This window comes from Apteryx rowi, unplaced genomic scaffold, assembly GCF_003343035.1.
Source record: "Apteryx rowi isolate R43461 unplaced genomic scaffold, aptRow1 scaffold_628, whole genome shotgun sequence".
Lineage (NCBI taxonomy): Eukaryota > Metazoa > Chordata > Aves > Apterygiformes > Apterygidae > Apteryx > Apteryx rowi.
In genome coordinates, this window is record NW_020450903.1 from 161,477 (window position 1) to 175,949 (window position 14,473).

At 36.5% G+C, this 14,473-nt stretch overlaps 1 protein-coding gene across 2 annotated transcripts in view; it reads left to right on the plus strand.

The window, feature by feature from the left end:
- Positions 1–250: 250 nt before the first annotated feature.
- The window catches only part of YME1L1 (YME1 like 1 ATPase), a 25,269-nt gene continuing 11,046 nt past the window's right edge, over positions 251–14,473 (plus strand). Inside the window, exons 1-9 of one of the 2 annotated variants that reach the window (XM_026084159.1) lie at positions 251–376; positions 3,076–3,207; positions 5,677–5,839; positions 7,949–8,047; positions 9,894–10,003; positions 11,230–11,380; positions 11,472–11,579; positions 12,504–12,586; positions 13,733–13,823. In XM_026084159.1, the coding sequence (XP_025939944.1) occupies positions 347–376; positions 3,076–3,207; positions 5,677–5,839; positions 7,949–8,047; positions 9,894–10,003; positions 11,230–11,380; positions 11,472–11,579; positions 12,504–12,586; positions 13,733–13,823 (967 nt within the window). In that variant the 5' untranslated portion in view covers positions 251–346. Of the gene's footprint in view, positions 377–3,075; positions 3,208–3,796; positions 3,951–5,676; positions 5,840–7,948; positions 8,048–9,893; positions 10,004–11,229; positions 11,381–11,471; positions 11,580–12,503; positions 12,587–13,732; positions 13,824–14,473 lie in introns of those variants that run through there. The other variant, XM_026084160.1, reaches the window with a different exon arrangement.

Here is a 14,473-nt window from a genome sequence, read left to right on the forward strand (position 1 = left end):
CGGCGTAACGGGCAAACGCGGGAGCACACAGTGGTTGCCGAGTGACCTGGTTGCTAGGCGGCGGCTGCGGGACGGGGGAGGGGGGAAGACGGAAGGGAGGGCGACCCGGAAGCTCTGCCATCTCCGGTCGCTTCCGGGACAGCCCCAGGCCTGGTCATTGCCGGCCGCCCGGGGCGGCCATCTTCGCGGGGAGCGGAGCGGCGCGGCGCTCCGTCTGGCGGCGGCGGCGGCGGCCGCGGGGGCTGGGCGGGCGGCCGAGGCTGACGGGCGGGCGTGCGCGGCCTCTACTTCTGGCGCGGGGAGCGGAGGAGGAGGCGTTGTGGCCGCCGCCGTCCCAGCGGGGAGGATGTTTTCCTTCTCCACCGTGCAGCCTCAGGTGAGGGGGCCCGTGGCGGGGCGCGGCCGCGGGGCCGGGCGGGGGCACTCGGGAGGCCGGGAGCGGCGGGGTTGGGAGGAGGAGCCAGGCCCCGGTGTCGTCGTGTTTTTTTGGCTTTGGAGGGTGGGGGCGCCTCGCGGGGCGGCCGTGGGCCAACCCGCATCGAGTGCCGCAGCGGAGAAAGAGCGGGTGGGACCGGGTGGCGTTTGCACGCCGTCGGGAACACTGAGCAGCTCTTCCGTGAGAGACTGCAGCAGTTCAGGATTCTTAACTTGGGGGGGGGGGGGGTGTTAATAGACGAGGGAGAAGGTACAGTAAAAGCTTATAAAAGTCAGAAATGAGGCAACCAGAAGACTTTTTAAAACCTGTTTTTATAGCAGAAATATGTGGTATTGTTCCCCACCCCCAGCTAATAAATTATGCAACTGTCACATGTTGTTGGGAAGGTCAAAAATAAATGGCTGTAAAATTAGGCAAGTTAGTGGAGGAAAAGTTCTTTCGCTATTTGTTAAATAGAGCAATATGGATGCGATCTGGAAGGCATCTTTTATTAACCAGTGAGTAAGATGGGACTAGCGCTTATATGGGCTCTGACCCAAACCACTGCTTTTATTCTCACGTTTTGTGTTAGGACATTAGTGTGTGATAATCCTGTTCCACAGTGGGATTTAATTGTTTTTTCCAGATGCAAATTTGTTCAGTATTTTTGTTAGTGTAGTAAAACAATAAAGTTGTGATATTTTCAGGGATGTGTCATTCCACCTTTTCATAGTGGGAAATGCAGAGGAAAGCTTGCTTAGTGGTTAGGATGCTAGCTGGAACCTTAGGAGGCTTTACTGTTTTACCAGGAACTTCTAAAGTTTAATTAAAGGCTTGTACAATTAACCTTGAGTGGGTTTTCATGCCACACAGCTTTGTCTCTCTTGATACTCTATCTAGTTAACCCCAGAGATAGAGGTTTTTGCAGAAGGACATTCATAGCAGGGGCTTAATCAGGTATTGCAAGGAATGCAAGGAATTGTTCCAGCAATAAGAGGTGCATTCCAACTCTCTCTTTCTTGCATAGCCACACACGTAATAAGACTAAGGCTTTTTTTAAGTGTTGGAATTACTTGTACCATGTATTGTAAGCATAGTCATGTGCTATAGGAAGGGCCTGACATATACACTTRGATTTATGTACTGATCCATGAGATGGATCTTACTGAAATGACTGAGTGCTGCTGAACTGCAGAATTAACTGTGGTACATGTATGTACTTTGTATTGTCCAGTTTGATACTTAGGTATGTTGTTAAAGTAGGAACCCAAGGAAGAAAACACAAAGGAAACTTTTGGGAATAACCTGTATAATGCAGGAAAATATATATATATTTCAAGTTACATAAGTATTAATTTGTAAATTAAAATAGGTGATGTTTGGAAAACATTTAGTACGTGAGGCAGTAGTACTTAAGAATGGAGATCTCTGAATTAGTAAGTCTTTGATAAAACCTTGTGGTTCTCTGTTGTTCAAAAGCAGCCACTGAACTTCCTGTTCAAGAGAGCTTGATGCTACCTGCTTAATCATACCTCTTGGGTAACTGTCCATGGATAATCTAGAGTCGACTATGTAATGATATTTCAGATTAATGTCTGAAGTTAAGACCTACCACTAAGTAGATGATGTACCTCATTTACCATTCTTGGCTTTTTTCTACATATGTTGTTTGAAGAGCATTACTACTTCTTCTATATAGCTGTATTATGAAGTGTATTAGAAAGGTGATCTTCCAAGTTTTGTCTTGGCAGACACCAAGACAGTCTCAGGATTATTGTGAACAAACATTTCTTTCAAAGAAGAGTAAGTGTCTGAAGGACAATAACTGTTAACATGTCTTAAACATTTTGAGAGATGGTGTCAGCTTGCAGACTTTTCAGTATAAAAGTAGCTTGTTACTCTTTTTTTTTTCCTCTTTTTCTCCTCGTATTGATTGCATTTCCTTTTCATGTATGTCTTTTGTTGCTGTGTAGAAAAATTGTTTGAAAGGGAGGGAACCTATTTGACTGATGGGGGCTTACGGACTATAAAGGAAAAACATTTTCAGTTCTGCAAAGTTTTATATTTTATTTGCATGAACTGATTTTACGTTTGTAAGGCGTCAGCAGACTGCGGCAATTCCCACTGGGTTGTCATCTATAGCAGCACATATCCAACTAATACAGCAAACGTGATGTAAAAAAAGTTAGATAAAATTTCCTGAAGGAAATGGTAAGTGTACTAGTGATATGTTTTCCTGCTCTTCCAGTGGAGAAGCATATGTAAGAAGCTGTCCATTAGCTTTTTGTAACTAAACATTGTCTTCAGTGCAAATTGATGGCAATGTTCACATTACGTAAATACTGATCTGTACCTCACTTCCCTATTTGAGTGTCTAGTGATTAGTTTATTTAAACTACACTCATGTTTGAAACCCAGGAAATGTAGCTTCTTTTTCCTTTTCCAAGTTCTGTGAGTTTCTAATTTGTCATGCATATGTACACTTTCTATTTTTTGTAACTAGAGATATCAGCTAGCAATGGGGTGTTGAAGCTAAGTTTATAGGTATTATGAAATCCTCAGTTAAAGAGCAGTGTACAAGACATGTAATTACAAATCAGTATTTGGAATGGTGATATATTTAAATTTTTTAATGAAGTATTTCCCCCCCCCCCTTTCAGGCTACTGTTCCTCTGAGTCATCTTATCAATGCCTTTCATTCACCAAAAAGCTCCACTACTACTGCCAGCACAGCTTCCGTACAGCCTGTTCAGAGGGACACCACCCAAGAACATGATCCTCAGAACAGTGAGGTACTAAGAACCTTGGAGAAAGTGGTGGCTTACTTATAACTGATTTCGATCTAAATAATAACAGTTTGAGTGAATTTAATATTTGACTCATTCTATAAAATAATATGACTAAATAAAACAGCATGTGAGCAGATAGAACAATGTTGACAGATAAAACTTCGGTAAGTCAATGTTTTTAGCCATAAAGGTTCTACAAAAATACAGGATTTCATTAATAAGCAAAAATCGGCTAGTGTTTATCTTGGTAGTAATTTGCAAAGGAGGGAAGGATTTTTTCCTTTCATTTTCAACTTAATGTCTGTTACTATAAAGTAACAAAAGAGTGGATTTTCTTTTTGTAAACCTGATTTTGTCTTTTCACTCACTGAACTTCAGCAAAATTAGTTTCTGTATATATTATGAGAAAACTGTTGCTTAAGATTATGTTATTGGGTTCTGAATAGATTAAATAGCATATTTGAGTGTTGTTATTTTTTTCTATGAGAAATCTTTGTCGTGATCAGATGTTGTTTGTTCTTAATGAAGAATCAAAATACAGAAGGTACAAAATAAGTATGAGATCTTGCCATTTCTTTTCTCTTTCAACTAGCTTCTTGCAACAAATTTCATAACTAACAATGTTTGGGAGGAAAAAACTGGAGTCAACAAGGAGTCTCTGTCTGTAACTGCACAACTTTCTATATCAGCTTGGATGCCATAGATGTATTCATATCTCTGTTTTGTGATTCCATATAAATACAGAGGTATTTGCTTCTGGCAATAAAAATTGATTTCAGCAGGAGACTTGGACTGGTGAATGGAACTTAAAAGCATGTTTCATTTATTCAGTTCCGTTTGTTGTTCTACTTGGGGAGATAATCTATTGTCCTTTAAATCCAGAGGGTTTTTTTGCTTTTAATGTTTTCTCTCTATTCCATTGCATACCAGTTTGCTTCTTTCTAGGATGATAAAATTATAAAAATAACCTTTAAAAAGTCTCTCCTAATTAATGTAACTATTGTTAATAACTCTTTAAAAGTTGACTAGATTGTTGACTAGATAGTTGGACTGATTTTAAAATCAACAAATATTTAAACAGTACATGCAGTTTGGATTATTAAAGTTAAACCAGTGGGATGGCAAAAATCACTTTTTTGAGAACTTGAAGCTGTATACTCCATGCTATAAGATTAAACCTGTATTTGAAAGTAGTATCCTCTTCTGAAGGGGCATGGAAAATGTTTCAGGATTTCTTGAATTTCTTTACTCTTCACGTTAATTTCAGTAATTCTCCAAGTAATTGTTGAGCTAAAGCAGGAAGGCTTGATTTACTCTTCTAAACCATGTATAAAAGTCAAATGATGATAAAAATGTGCTTGTTCTTATCTTGTATAACAACTGGATGAGCAACAATCTGTCTAGGCTCTTAAAACAGAGTACTTTGTTTACTTAATAAATCCATTTTAAAACACAAACTTTGAGTACTTTAGATGTCTAGTTTAGTTTTTTTTGGCATTTTATTCAAGTAATTTCATGCATGCATTTTTATTGGAAATCCAGTTTCACCTTGAAAGTAGTTGAACAAAAAGCTTATGTAAAAAATCTAGGAAAAAAATATAATCCATAATATTCTAACAATAAAAAATAAAGATTAAAAATCTGTACAAATACATATTTAGATAACTTATTCTAAATATATACTTATATATCCGTCTCTTGGTTAAGAAAATTAAGTCTATCTTCTTATAGGTATTTTTAAAAGATACTCTCTTATCTGTAAAATACAAGTTTAAAATTACTTTAATCAAGGCTACTTTAGTATCTCAAGTGGATGTGCCTTACCTCTTTTTTTTTTTTTCATAGATATCTTGCTTTCCTTTGTAGGAAATATGAGACCTAGCTCCTACCCCTTTCACATATAAAATTTTGCATTTCATTATGTGTTTACCCAGCTCCTAGCTGTTTTTTTATTTTAACTCTGGGCTTTTAAAATCCGGTCTTTGTGCTGCTGCTAAATTTGTACTATTTTAAGCCTTTCTGTGGAAAGGCTGGCCAAAAAAAAAGGGAGTTTGGGGGAATTTTGCAGGCTGCTCCGTTGGATGAAATACAACGGGTGGATATTCCTGTACATCTCTGCCCTGTCCTGTACTCTATCTTGCAGACTAGTAAGAGTTGGAAAACAGTGCATTTGTTTCTGTGTCTGCTCAAATCAGGGAAGGTGTTAGAAAGAACATTGAACTGGGAAGAAAATTTACTTGCTATAAATTTACTTTGACAGTAAAAATATGAATGCATGCATATGGAAAAGCTAGTCAGTATTCTTTCTTTAATTGTATCCTTTTATTCATTTCTCTTCATTTAAAAAATGTTTCAGTCTGAACTGTATAGTACAGATGCTGCAGAATAAGTTGAAAAGTAATTCATTAAGTTCCCCCCCCCCCCCAAGGGAATCTTAAATACATTTTGAACTCTTATCTCTCTGTTTTGCAGCCTATGCTGAATTTAAGAGATCTGGGATTGTCTGATTTGAAAGCTAACCAGTTCAAAGAACTAGTGAACAGGTTCCTTCCTGGCTATTGTGCCGAAAAGAAAGTCTCTTCCCAGTGGCATACATCCTATGTTTCTGCAGAGTCCTTCTTTGAAAATAAGCATGGTATGTTTTGAAGTGACATGCAAATAAAAATTGATGAGAGTTAAATTCTGAAAGTGAACACAATCGTTTTTCAGTTTAGTCTCTTGTACTGTAGATAACTAATAGTTTAAAAATAGAAAAAGCGCTAATGTCTTTGTTATATACAGGTCATCTCTAGAATTGTGCTTTTTCTTGGAAATTTGGACTCAGATTTTTGGGTTTGTTTCTTCAAATTCAGATTTGAAGTTGTCTGCTATTTAACTTGTCTGAACTAAACTATGGTGCAAGTGCATTTTCTCTAATGATAAAACTGAGCTATTAATTTTGTCAACCAATTTAATTCACCAAATGGAAAAACTAGATTGTGGTAATTTACTAATGAAATGCTCATGAACACTTACAGTTTTATATAAAAGTTATTCCTTTTTTGTTTGAAGGAACATTACGTTGGGACACTAAAAAGGAATTTGAAGCCGTTAACAGCCCATGTAAAGCGTTTCATTACTGAAATAAACCAAGAGCAGTTCCTTACAGTTTGAGATATTTTGTTGAGGTTAGTCTTAAACATTGCCCCTCCCCCTACATAGGGGAGCCTTACAAAAGGAGTAAAGCCTCTATAAAGATGCACAAGAAAGCATTATCGAAAAACATGCATGTAGCTGGCTTTTGAGATGCTACCTACATGGTACTGCAGCTGGGAGAAAGGACAGGAATGATGTCTGAGGGCTGCTATTAGAGAGAAGGTGTTGAATTGTATTATGATGTGGCATTTTAAAAAGCGCTTCCAAAGGCACATCCCTCAACAGGAAGAAAAAAGTTGCGAATGCTTCCAAGGCTTTACAACTTTGATGGATTAACATGAAAGTTCACCAGACTGATCATTTCGTTCACAGTTGAGAAGGCAAGGTTACAGGTGGAAAACTGCCACAGTCCAGGGAAATACTAAAACTTCAAGGATGTACTTTTGGTATAGGTGACTCAGAATCCTGTGCATGACTGTTGGTATGCTGATAGGTTTATATTGTGTATATACTTGCCTAATCATAAAGTGATGAGAGTGTTTATATTTTTAACTGATGTGTTCATAATTAGTTTGTATTAGATTCTCCAGTATGCAGCATTGTAGAAGATTCTGCAATGTACTTTGCTAGAGAATTAGCAACTAATCTTTTTCTTTTCCCCTGCAGTTTCTCAGTATTTCAGTTGTTAGCTTGTAAGCAGTTATTGCAATAATGTAACTTTAAAAAATGTAGTAGGAACCTTCAAGATTCTTTTTTGCTTTTCTAGCTATATCTAACTTATGTAATAACTTTCTCAGAATATGTAAAATAAAAAACCTTTTTTGTGACTTATCTTCTGAATCACCACGGAGGAGAGTGTATCTAGGCCTAGTCTACTCCTGCCCATGGTCCAAGTCTCAGATGTTTCTTAAATAATTCATACCTGCTTAATGAGAATGCTAAAATGAGTTCCTAGGCAAGGCAGTGCTTTTCAGTCACTAAACAGATAAATGACTGTCATCTTCTCTGCAGTCTATTTATAGTATGCTTGAAACAGTATCTGCTAATTTTTTCACTGCAATGCTTTTTATTTCTTGTTGTTTGTGTATTATTGGAGCTATACAATAAAGCAAACTTAATATAGTCTAAAGATGTTTTTATGCTTTACACATAGCGCATTCAAAGTAACCCCTAACATGGCCATGAGCAGTCCGCTCTTTCCAGTGTTTGGAACTGAATGATTGGTTGAATGCTGGTGCTATGGCTTTATGAATGTCTCTGGGTTTGTATCCAGTCTGGGTAGTTTTACTTAGATCTGTACAGGAACGTAGAATTTCCCACACAGGTAGAGCTTCAGATTCAAGATTTTGGATGCCATGCAGTTTGGAAGTTTTAATTTAAAAAAAAAATAAAAATCTGGTGTATTGAAAAGCACCTGATATAGGTTAATGCAAGAAGCTAACTATCCGTGTACTGGTAATAGTTCATTTATTTAAATATAGATTCCTGAAGGACCATAGTAAAATACAATTTGTATTCAGTATAATAAAGAAAAAGCAACCTGCCTCAGAAGTGATGTTTAGTTGCCATTTAAAGTGGGATGTTTATACTTTGTTTTATCTTTTTACAGGTTTTGTGGATGTTTTTAGTGCTTTACGCTCATCTTTCTTGTACAGACAGCATCCTAATCCCCTCCAAAGTTTGTGTTCAGATCTACGGTGTTGGCCAGGTATGAAACAATAAACTATTTTTAATCTGTGTAATATATATTTTTTTCTGGGAAAGTTTTTTTTGTCTTAAAGAGAAGTAATTTGAGAAGTACTGGCAAACTTTCAGGAAGAACCTTTAAAATTATATTAACACTTTAAATCATAACATTATCTTTGCCTTTGAGTTTCTGAATTTGAAGATCTCTATAGTTAACTAGTATGTCTCCAGAACGAAGTTAGTAAATATGGTGTTACTAGAGAATCAATAAGATTGTCAGTATTTGTGGATAATATTCTTGAAAGATGATAGATGAGCTGACTACTTTCTAATCAATAAATATGTTGAACCTGGTATTCATCCAGGTGAGTTTTCTAAGGTGTTTGACTTGTTTAAACTACTCTTGGATGTGTGATAGGTAACAGGGCCGCATTAGCAAGAACGAAATCAAGAGCTCAAGGGAAATGACTATTGCCTTCTACTCGGTGCTTGCGAGGCTCTGTCTGGATCCTGTGTCTGGTTTGTGGGTCCCCCAGTTATGAGAGAGACTGACAAATTGGAGAAAGCCACAATTTGGAGATGAGCCACTAAGAAGGATGCAGGTTTTAGAATATTTAATGTACAGAGGGAAGCTGAAAAATGTGAGATGTTTATAGTCAGCAGAAGAGAAGGGAGGGGTGATCTAATTGCCATTGAAACCATATTCTTACCCTTTTCCTGTGCACCTCTCAAAAGAGGTAACAGTTATTAGCTGCAGAATGGGAAATTCCTGTTATGAAATTTTCACACTGAGAATGGTTAAACACTGGAACAGATTGCCTGGAGAGGCTGTGTTGTCCTAATCCTTGGAAATTTTCAAAACTGAGCTGGGCAGGACCTTGAGCTACCTGATCTAATGTTGAAGTTGGCCCTTTTTTGAGCAGGGGGTTGGACTAGATGACCTCCAGAAATCTCTTTTAACTGATAGTGTTCTATGATAAGAGAAGGCTTGGTTAAAACTGCAGGATTAACTGGAATTCAGTGGTTTTCTTAATCTTCTTTCTTGAGGTGTGTGGCTTTTAAAATTATTTTTTATTTTTATAGTATTCCTGACTTTCCTGACTTATATAAATACAAAGTCTCAATGACAAGGTTACTGAGGTGTGACTGAAGAAGACCTCCAGCACTATAAGCTCCTGTGTTTAACCAGCCTCATTTCTTTTGTCAGCTTCTAAGTTAACAGCACATCCAAGGTGTTCTTGATCTCTTTAGGATACCTTACTAGCTGAGCTTTTAGAATTTGCCTTCAGAAGCAGGAACCTTTTTTTCCTGTCCTTCTGGATTATCTTCCAAATGTTTCATCTTTCTTTGTCAGCATTCCTGGATTCAGTTCGGCAGTGTTTTTCTGTTCCCTGAGACGGTGATAGGGTTGGCCATTATCCGTAATTCACAAAGTGAATTCATGAATATTTAGCAGAAACTTTATGAGAAAAATATATTGTGAAACAGAGAGCAGTTTACTTGCAAGTTTAGGTTACAAGCATTGTTCATGATTACCTAACCATTTATAATACTGCAGTTTATTCATTCATTTGTCCAGCTTATTTCTGTTTTTGCATACAGGTTGCTGTATGCAGTTCTTTTTCCTACGTTGGATCTGGGGCAGCTATGGATAATGACTGACATGAAATCCCCCACCTTTTTGACATAAGTTGAGGAAAATCATCTGCTCAACTTGGTGGGGGAGGGGAATTATGTTCAATTAAACCATAATAAAGAGTCTTTTTCATGTAATAGGTTCTGAAATCTTAGTGCTGGTTTTCTCGTGTGTGTGTGTATGCAGTGGTAGTAATGAAAAGCTCTCAAATCTTTTTTTTTTTTTTTTTAAGTTTACATACAATCCCGAGGCTTTAAGACTTTGAGATCAAGAGCAAGACGTCTGCAGTCAACATCTGAACAATTCACAGAAACAAAAAACTCACTTTCTTCACTTCTGAAGGTAGTAACATTATGATACAAGTAACATTATGAAGTTGTTCTGAATAAATCCCATACTTTCTTTTGAATTAATCTTCACAATTTCTCAAGGATATTCTGTACTAAGGTGAAAAATTTCTTAAGCCAAAAAGTTGAACTGATGACAATGTTTTGCTTTCCTCATTAATACACAGATTTGCTTAATATATTATGAATATAAAGAATGTTTAAATTTTATGGTTGTTTCGAAGTAAAAAATTCCTAGGAATTAAATTCTTCATACTCTAACTTTGTTTTAAAAATAGTTTGGAGATTAATAAAATATTCATTTAAATGAAAATACAGCTAGTTTAACATACCAGAACATACTTCTTTTTAAGCATTTCAGTATGTGATTGATTGCTTTAAGAATTGGCTTACCTGTGGCTAATGTCTTTGAGGTACAAAATTTGTAGTCTCAATATTTTTGAGTTCAAAGCTCACTTGTATAACTTTTATTCAGTAGATAGCTATCCAGACTTGGAATAACCAGACACTCACCAAGACTTGTTACCCAAACAACATTAATCTAGTTAGTCTGATTAGTTTCTAATTGGCTGTACAAAAGTCAGTCTAATGAAAGCATTTGTCTTTTATTTTACATGTAAATTAGCTTTGAACTTCTCCTCCCTCTCCCCTTCCTCTAGGCACGTGTGGTTTATTTCATCTGTGGACTAAGTACACCATGGATGATACACCAAGATAGCTCCATGCAGTGGTGCTTAACTTTGGTAGGGCATGTTAGGTATATTTGATTAAGCTCTATCAAAACTGTACTTGTGAAGACGTTTCCTCTTTGGAAATAACTCTAGCTTCATTTCGTGAAGCAGAAAGCTTAAGGTAATAACTCCTGGACTTGTGCTAGCTGTGTACAGAGCTGTCCCTAGGCTGCATTTTCTTTTCAGAGCTGGTGTACAAAGCATAGATATTCAAACAGCTGCCTTTGGTCCTTTGGGGTCTGGGAGGGCTCTGAACCTGGTCAGCTCAAAGCCAAAATTAAGAAGCCCCTGCAGGAGCCATTATGATTCTGCACTTCAAGCTACTGCCCTGTGTTGCTTAACTAATCCTATAGCACCTGAATTATATGTTGTTTTGCTTGTTTGCTTGTTTTTCCTCCCCTCACCTTGGGCTAATGCTACTTGGTTTATGAGTAGTTAACTATATATCAAAACTCAGTGTAAACTAATGCTGCTATGCAAAATATTTTAGGGTTTCATCCTGAGAAAGCGAAGAATTGATGTTGAAAACTTAGATATGTTAATGAAAACAAAAAACATCCCAGAGGCACATCAGGATGCTTTTAAAACTGGTTTTGCAGAAGGCTTTTTGAAAGCACAGGTATTCCTGCAAAAAACACTTGGTAAGTTGTTTTAGTTTATCTTTTTGTCTTTGCATTCAGAAAATAGTTTATTTCAGCCTATTTTAAAATATTTCTTTGTTTTCTTTTACAGATTCCTTGAGGCGATCACGTTTGCTTTCTTTCTTTCTCTTTGTTCTTTGTTTTTATCTTGCTGTGTATTCCTCATTTTTACCTGGGAAAGGCTCCTTTTCTGATGCTGGTTAGTAAATGTTTCTTTCTTTTTTTCTTTTTTTTTTTTTTTTTTATTACCTGGGAAAGGCTCCTTTTCTGATGCTGGTTAGTAAATGTTTCTTTCTTTTTTTCTTTTTTTTTTTTTTTTTTAACTCTTTCACTCACATTGTTTCTTCCAGCAAGCTAAGCACATATGGACTGTATTTAGGCAATGTGATTGTTATAGGGTAACATTTCAAAGTGCTAATGGAACAGGAGAATTATTTACTGCTTTTGGCTCCAGCCTTTCAAACAATAGCACTACAAAATGCTTATGAAGACAAAGTTATCTGTTACTATATAATTTTTTTGTATTCTTTTGGTGAAACAATTACATGTTTCAAAAACTATTACAAAAAAGCAGAGGAGGAGAAGCTGGATAGTTTACAGGCTATGTATTTGTCTTCAAATGTAGATGGTGTGTGATTTAGATCAGCAGTAGGCAAAATGGTTTGATCTTATTTGTAATCATAGCCTAGTTTATAGTGACTAGGTACTTGTATGGCCAAACTGCCATCATAAGAAATTTGTTGGAAATATCAGAATGATCAAAGGCTGAGCTAATATAAACACAGAATTTCAATATCATGCTAAGTTAGGGTCTGGTCTGAACAAATGCAGAAACATCGAGGGAGGACTTCTGGCTTTGTGTACCTACCATTGGATACAGGGCTTCTGCTACAAATGACCAAAGAATATTCTTATCATTGAATTCACTGAAAATATTTTGATGATTTTATATATATAGTAGATCTTTTTCTTGCTGGACACTTGTAAATGGAAACATTGCTTTTTAAAATGGCAGGTATAAAATTAGAAGCTTAACAGTGTACACACTGATGTGCAAAATGCTATCTTGGAATGAAATGACTTCATGTGTAAACTTGTTCTTCCTCTTGCTGTTTGCTTGTAGTACGTTTTCGAACATCAAGCATCTTTGATGCAGCAGTTGATCCAATTCAGTTGAAAAATGTCACCTTTGAACATGTAAAGGGGGTAAGTTCAAAACTGTGAATTCTTGCTTGACTAATCATTGTGAACCTGAAGAATGTCTTATTCTGTTACATAAACTTTCCTATGAACTGTTTTTAAAATCAAATGTCTCCTCATGTTTCGATAAGCTTAAGACCTTAAAATTGAAATGAACAGAGAAATGAACACCAGGATAGCATTTCCCGATTTTGTGCAATAGAGAAGCAATGCAGTCTTGAGTCGCTATGAGTTGATTATTTGCCTCCTTCCTCCTCCTGCCCTGAAACTTTCTGTCAAAAGTGCTTGAATCTAAGCAGAATTATATACCAGCCTTTCTCCAAGGAATGATCTCTAGCTTTCTAGAACAGAGAACAAATACACAAAGTAAGTTAGAGGAAAAAAACATAGTCAGAAATGGTGGTTGCATTTTTTACTTAGTGATGGAGACAGAAGCCTAATATAATACTGATCGCTCCCAGACCTGGAAGGTTTGTACCACTGTTTTTCTATTCTGCTTCTTTTTTGAGGCATTTAATAGCTTGTAGAAGACTTGTAAAATCAAACTTATTGAAGGCTAGAATAGCAAGTAGGTAAGTTGGGATATGCAAAGGGAGGCTGGAAGTACTCAGTTTCATGTATTTCTTCAGAAGCTGGCTAATATTATAGAAGATGGTAATGCCATTGAAGTCTCTTCTCTCTTAGCAGCATCTCTTTAAGATATTTGATATTAGGCTACAGGGGATATAGGAATTTCCAGAAAGAAGTGGAAGTGACACAGCTGATAGTAAAGCTTTTTTTTTTTTTTTTTCCTTCCCTCTTTCTATTCAGCTGTGTTCTTTGGGTGTCAGCAGCACAATAAGGATCTCCCTCTTCTTCTCCCCCTCTCTCCCCCCTAGGACATAGATAGATTAATCTCTTTTTAACTAATCAGGCTAAATTCTTGACATACAGATTTCTGATTCCATGTCTATCTTGTTGGTAAGATCTGGTCTTGAACTGTTAAGTTATTTAGTCAGTTTTTTTATCTTTAGTGTTTACCATTTCCTATAAACAATTCTAGGAAATAGGCTGAATTAAATTCAGGATGCTACTATGAAGTTCACCTACAAAAAAGATGCAATGTTTTATAAATGCTTGGTCATGTTTTCTGGCTTGTTTTTTAATGTGTAGGTTGAGGAAGCTAAACAGGAATTGCAGGAGGTTGTAGAATTCTTGAAAAACCCGCATAAATTTACTGTACTAGGAGGCAAACTTCCAAAAGGTAAGAATCATTGCTCAACAGAAGTGAAAATTGGATATATCAGATATATGGCTACCTTTGTAGCATTGTTCTCTATTGAATGACTAATTTACAGTGTGATCTCTGAATATTTTTATTTCATTCAGGGCTAGGGAATTAAAAAAAGAAAAGAAAAGAAAAATGGTCCTCAGTAGATAGTAAAATAGTGTACGACATTGGTGGTGGATATTCTTGCCTCCCTAAAATATTTGAGAAGAATAAATGAATCTTCAGGAAGAGTTGTAAAAGTTTTTTGTTTTTTTTTTTTTTAGTTAAAGGATAGTCCTTTAAATAAGGTATTGCTTAAAAAAAAAAAGGCAATTATGTTGCAGGCTTTCTGTCTTAGCTTCAGTTCCCCATTTATAATTCTCACAGAGAATTTGAGGTGTTTGAGGTATTCTGATAGAAAGAGGAAAGATGCCTGGGTACTGCTTAATTTTGGTAAAAATTCAGTAAGAATTTATTAAGAACTTTAAGGCTAATAAGCTAGGATGGCACAAAGCAGTGGACTGTATAGATATTGTGTTAACCAGTCAAAAAAACCTCCAAAAATCAAACTGGTTTCATAATTCTTAACAGCCTTACTTACAGGAATAAGAACCAGTACTTTTTTTTTTTTTTTTTTTTTTTTT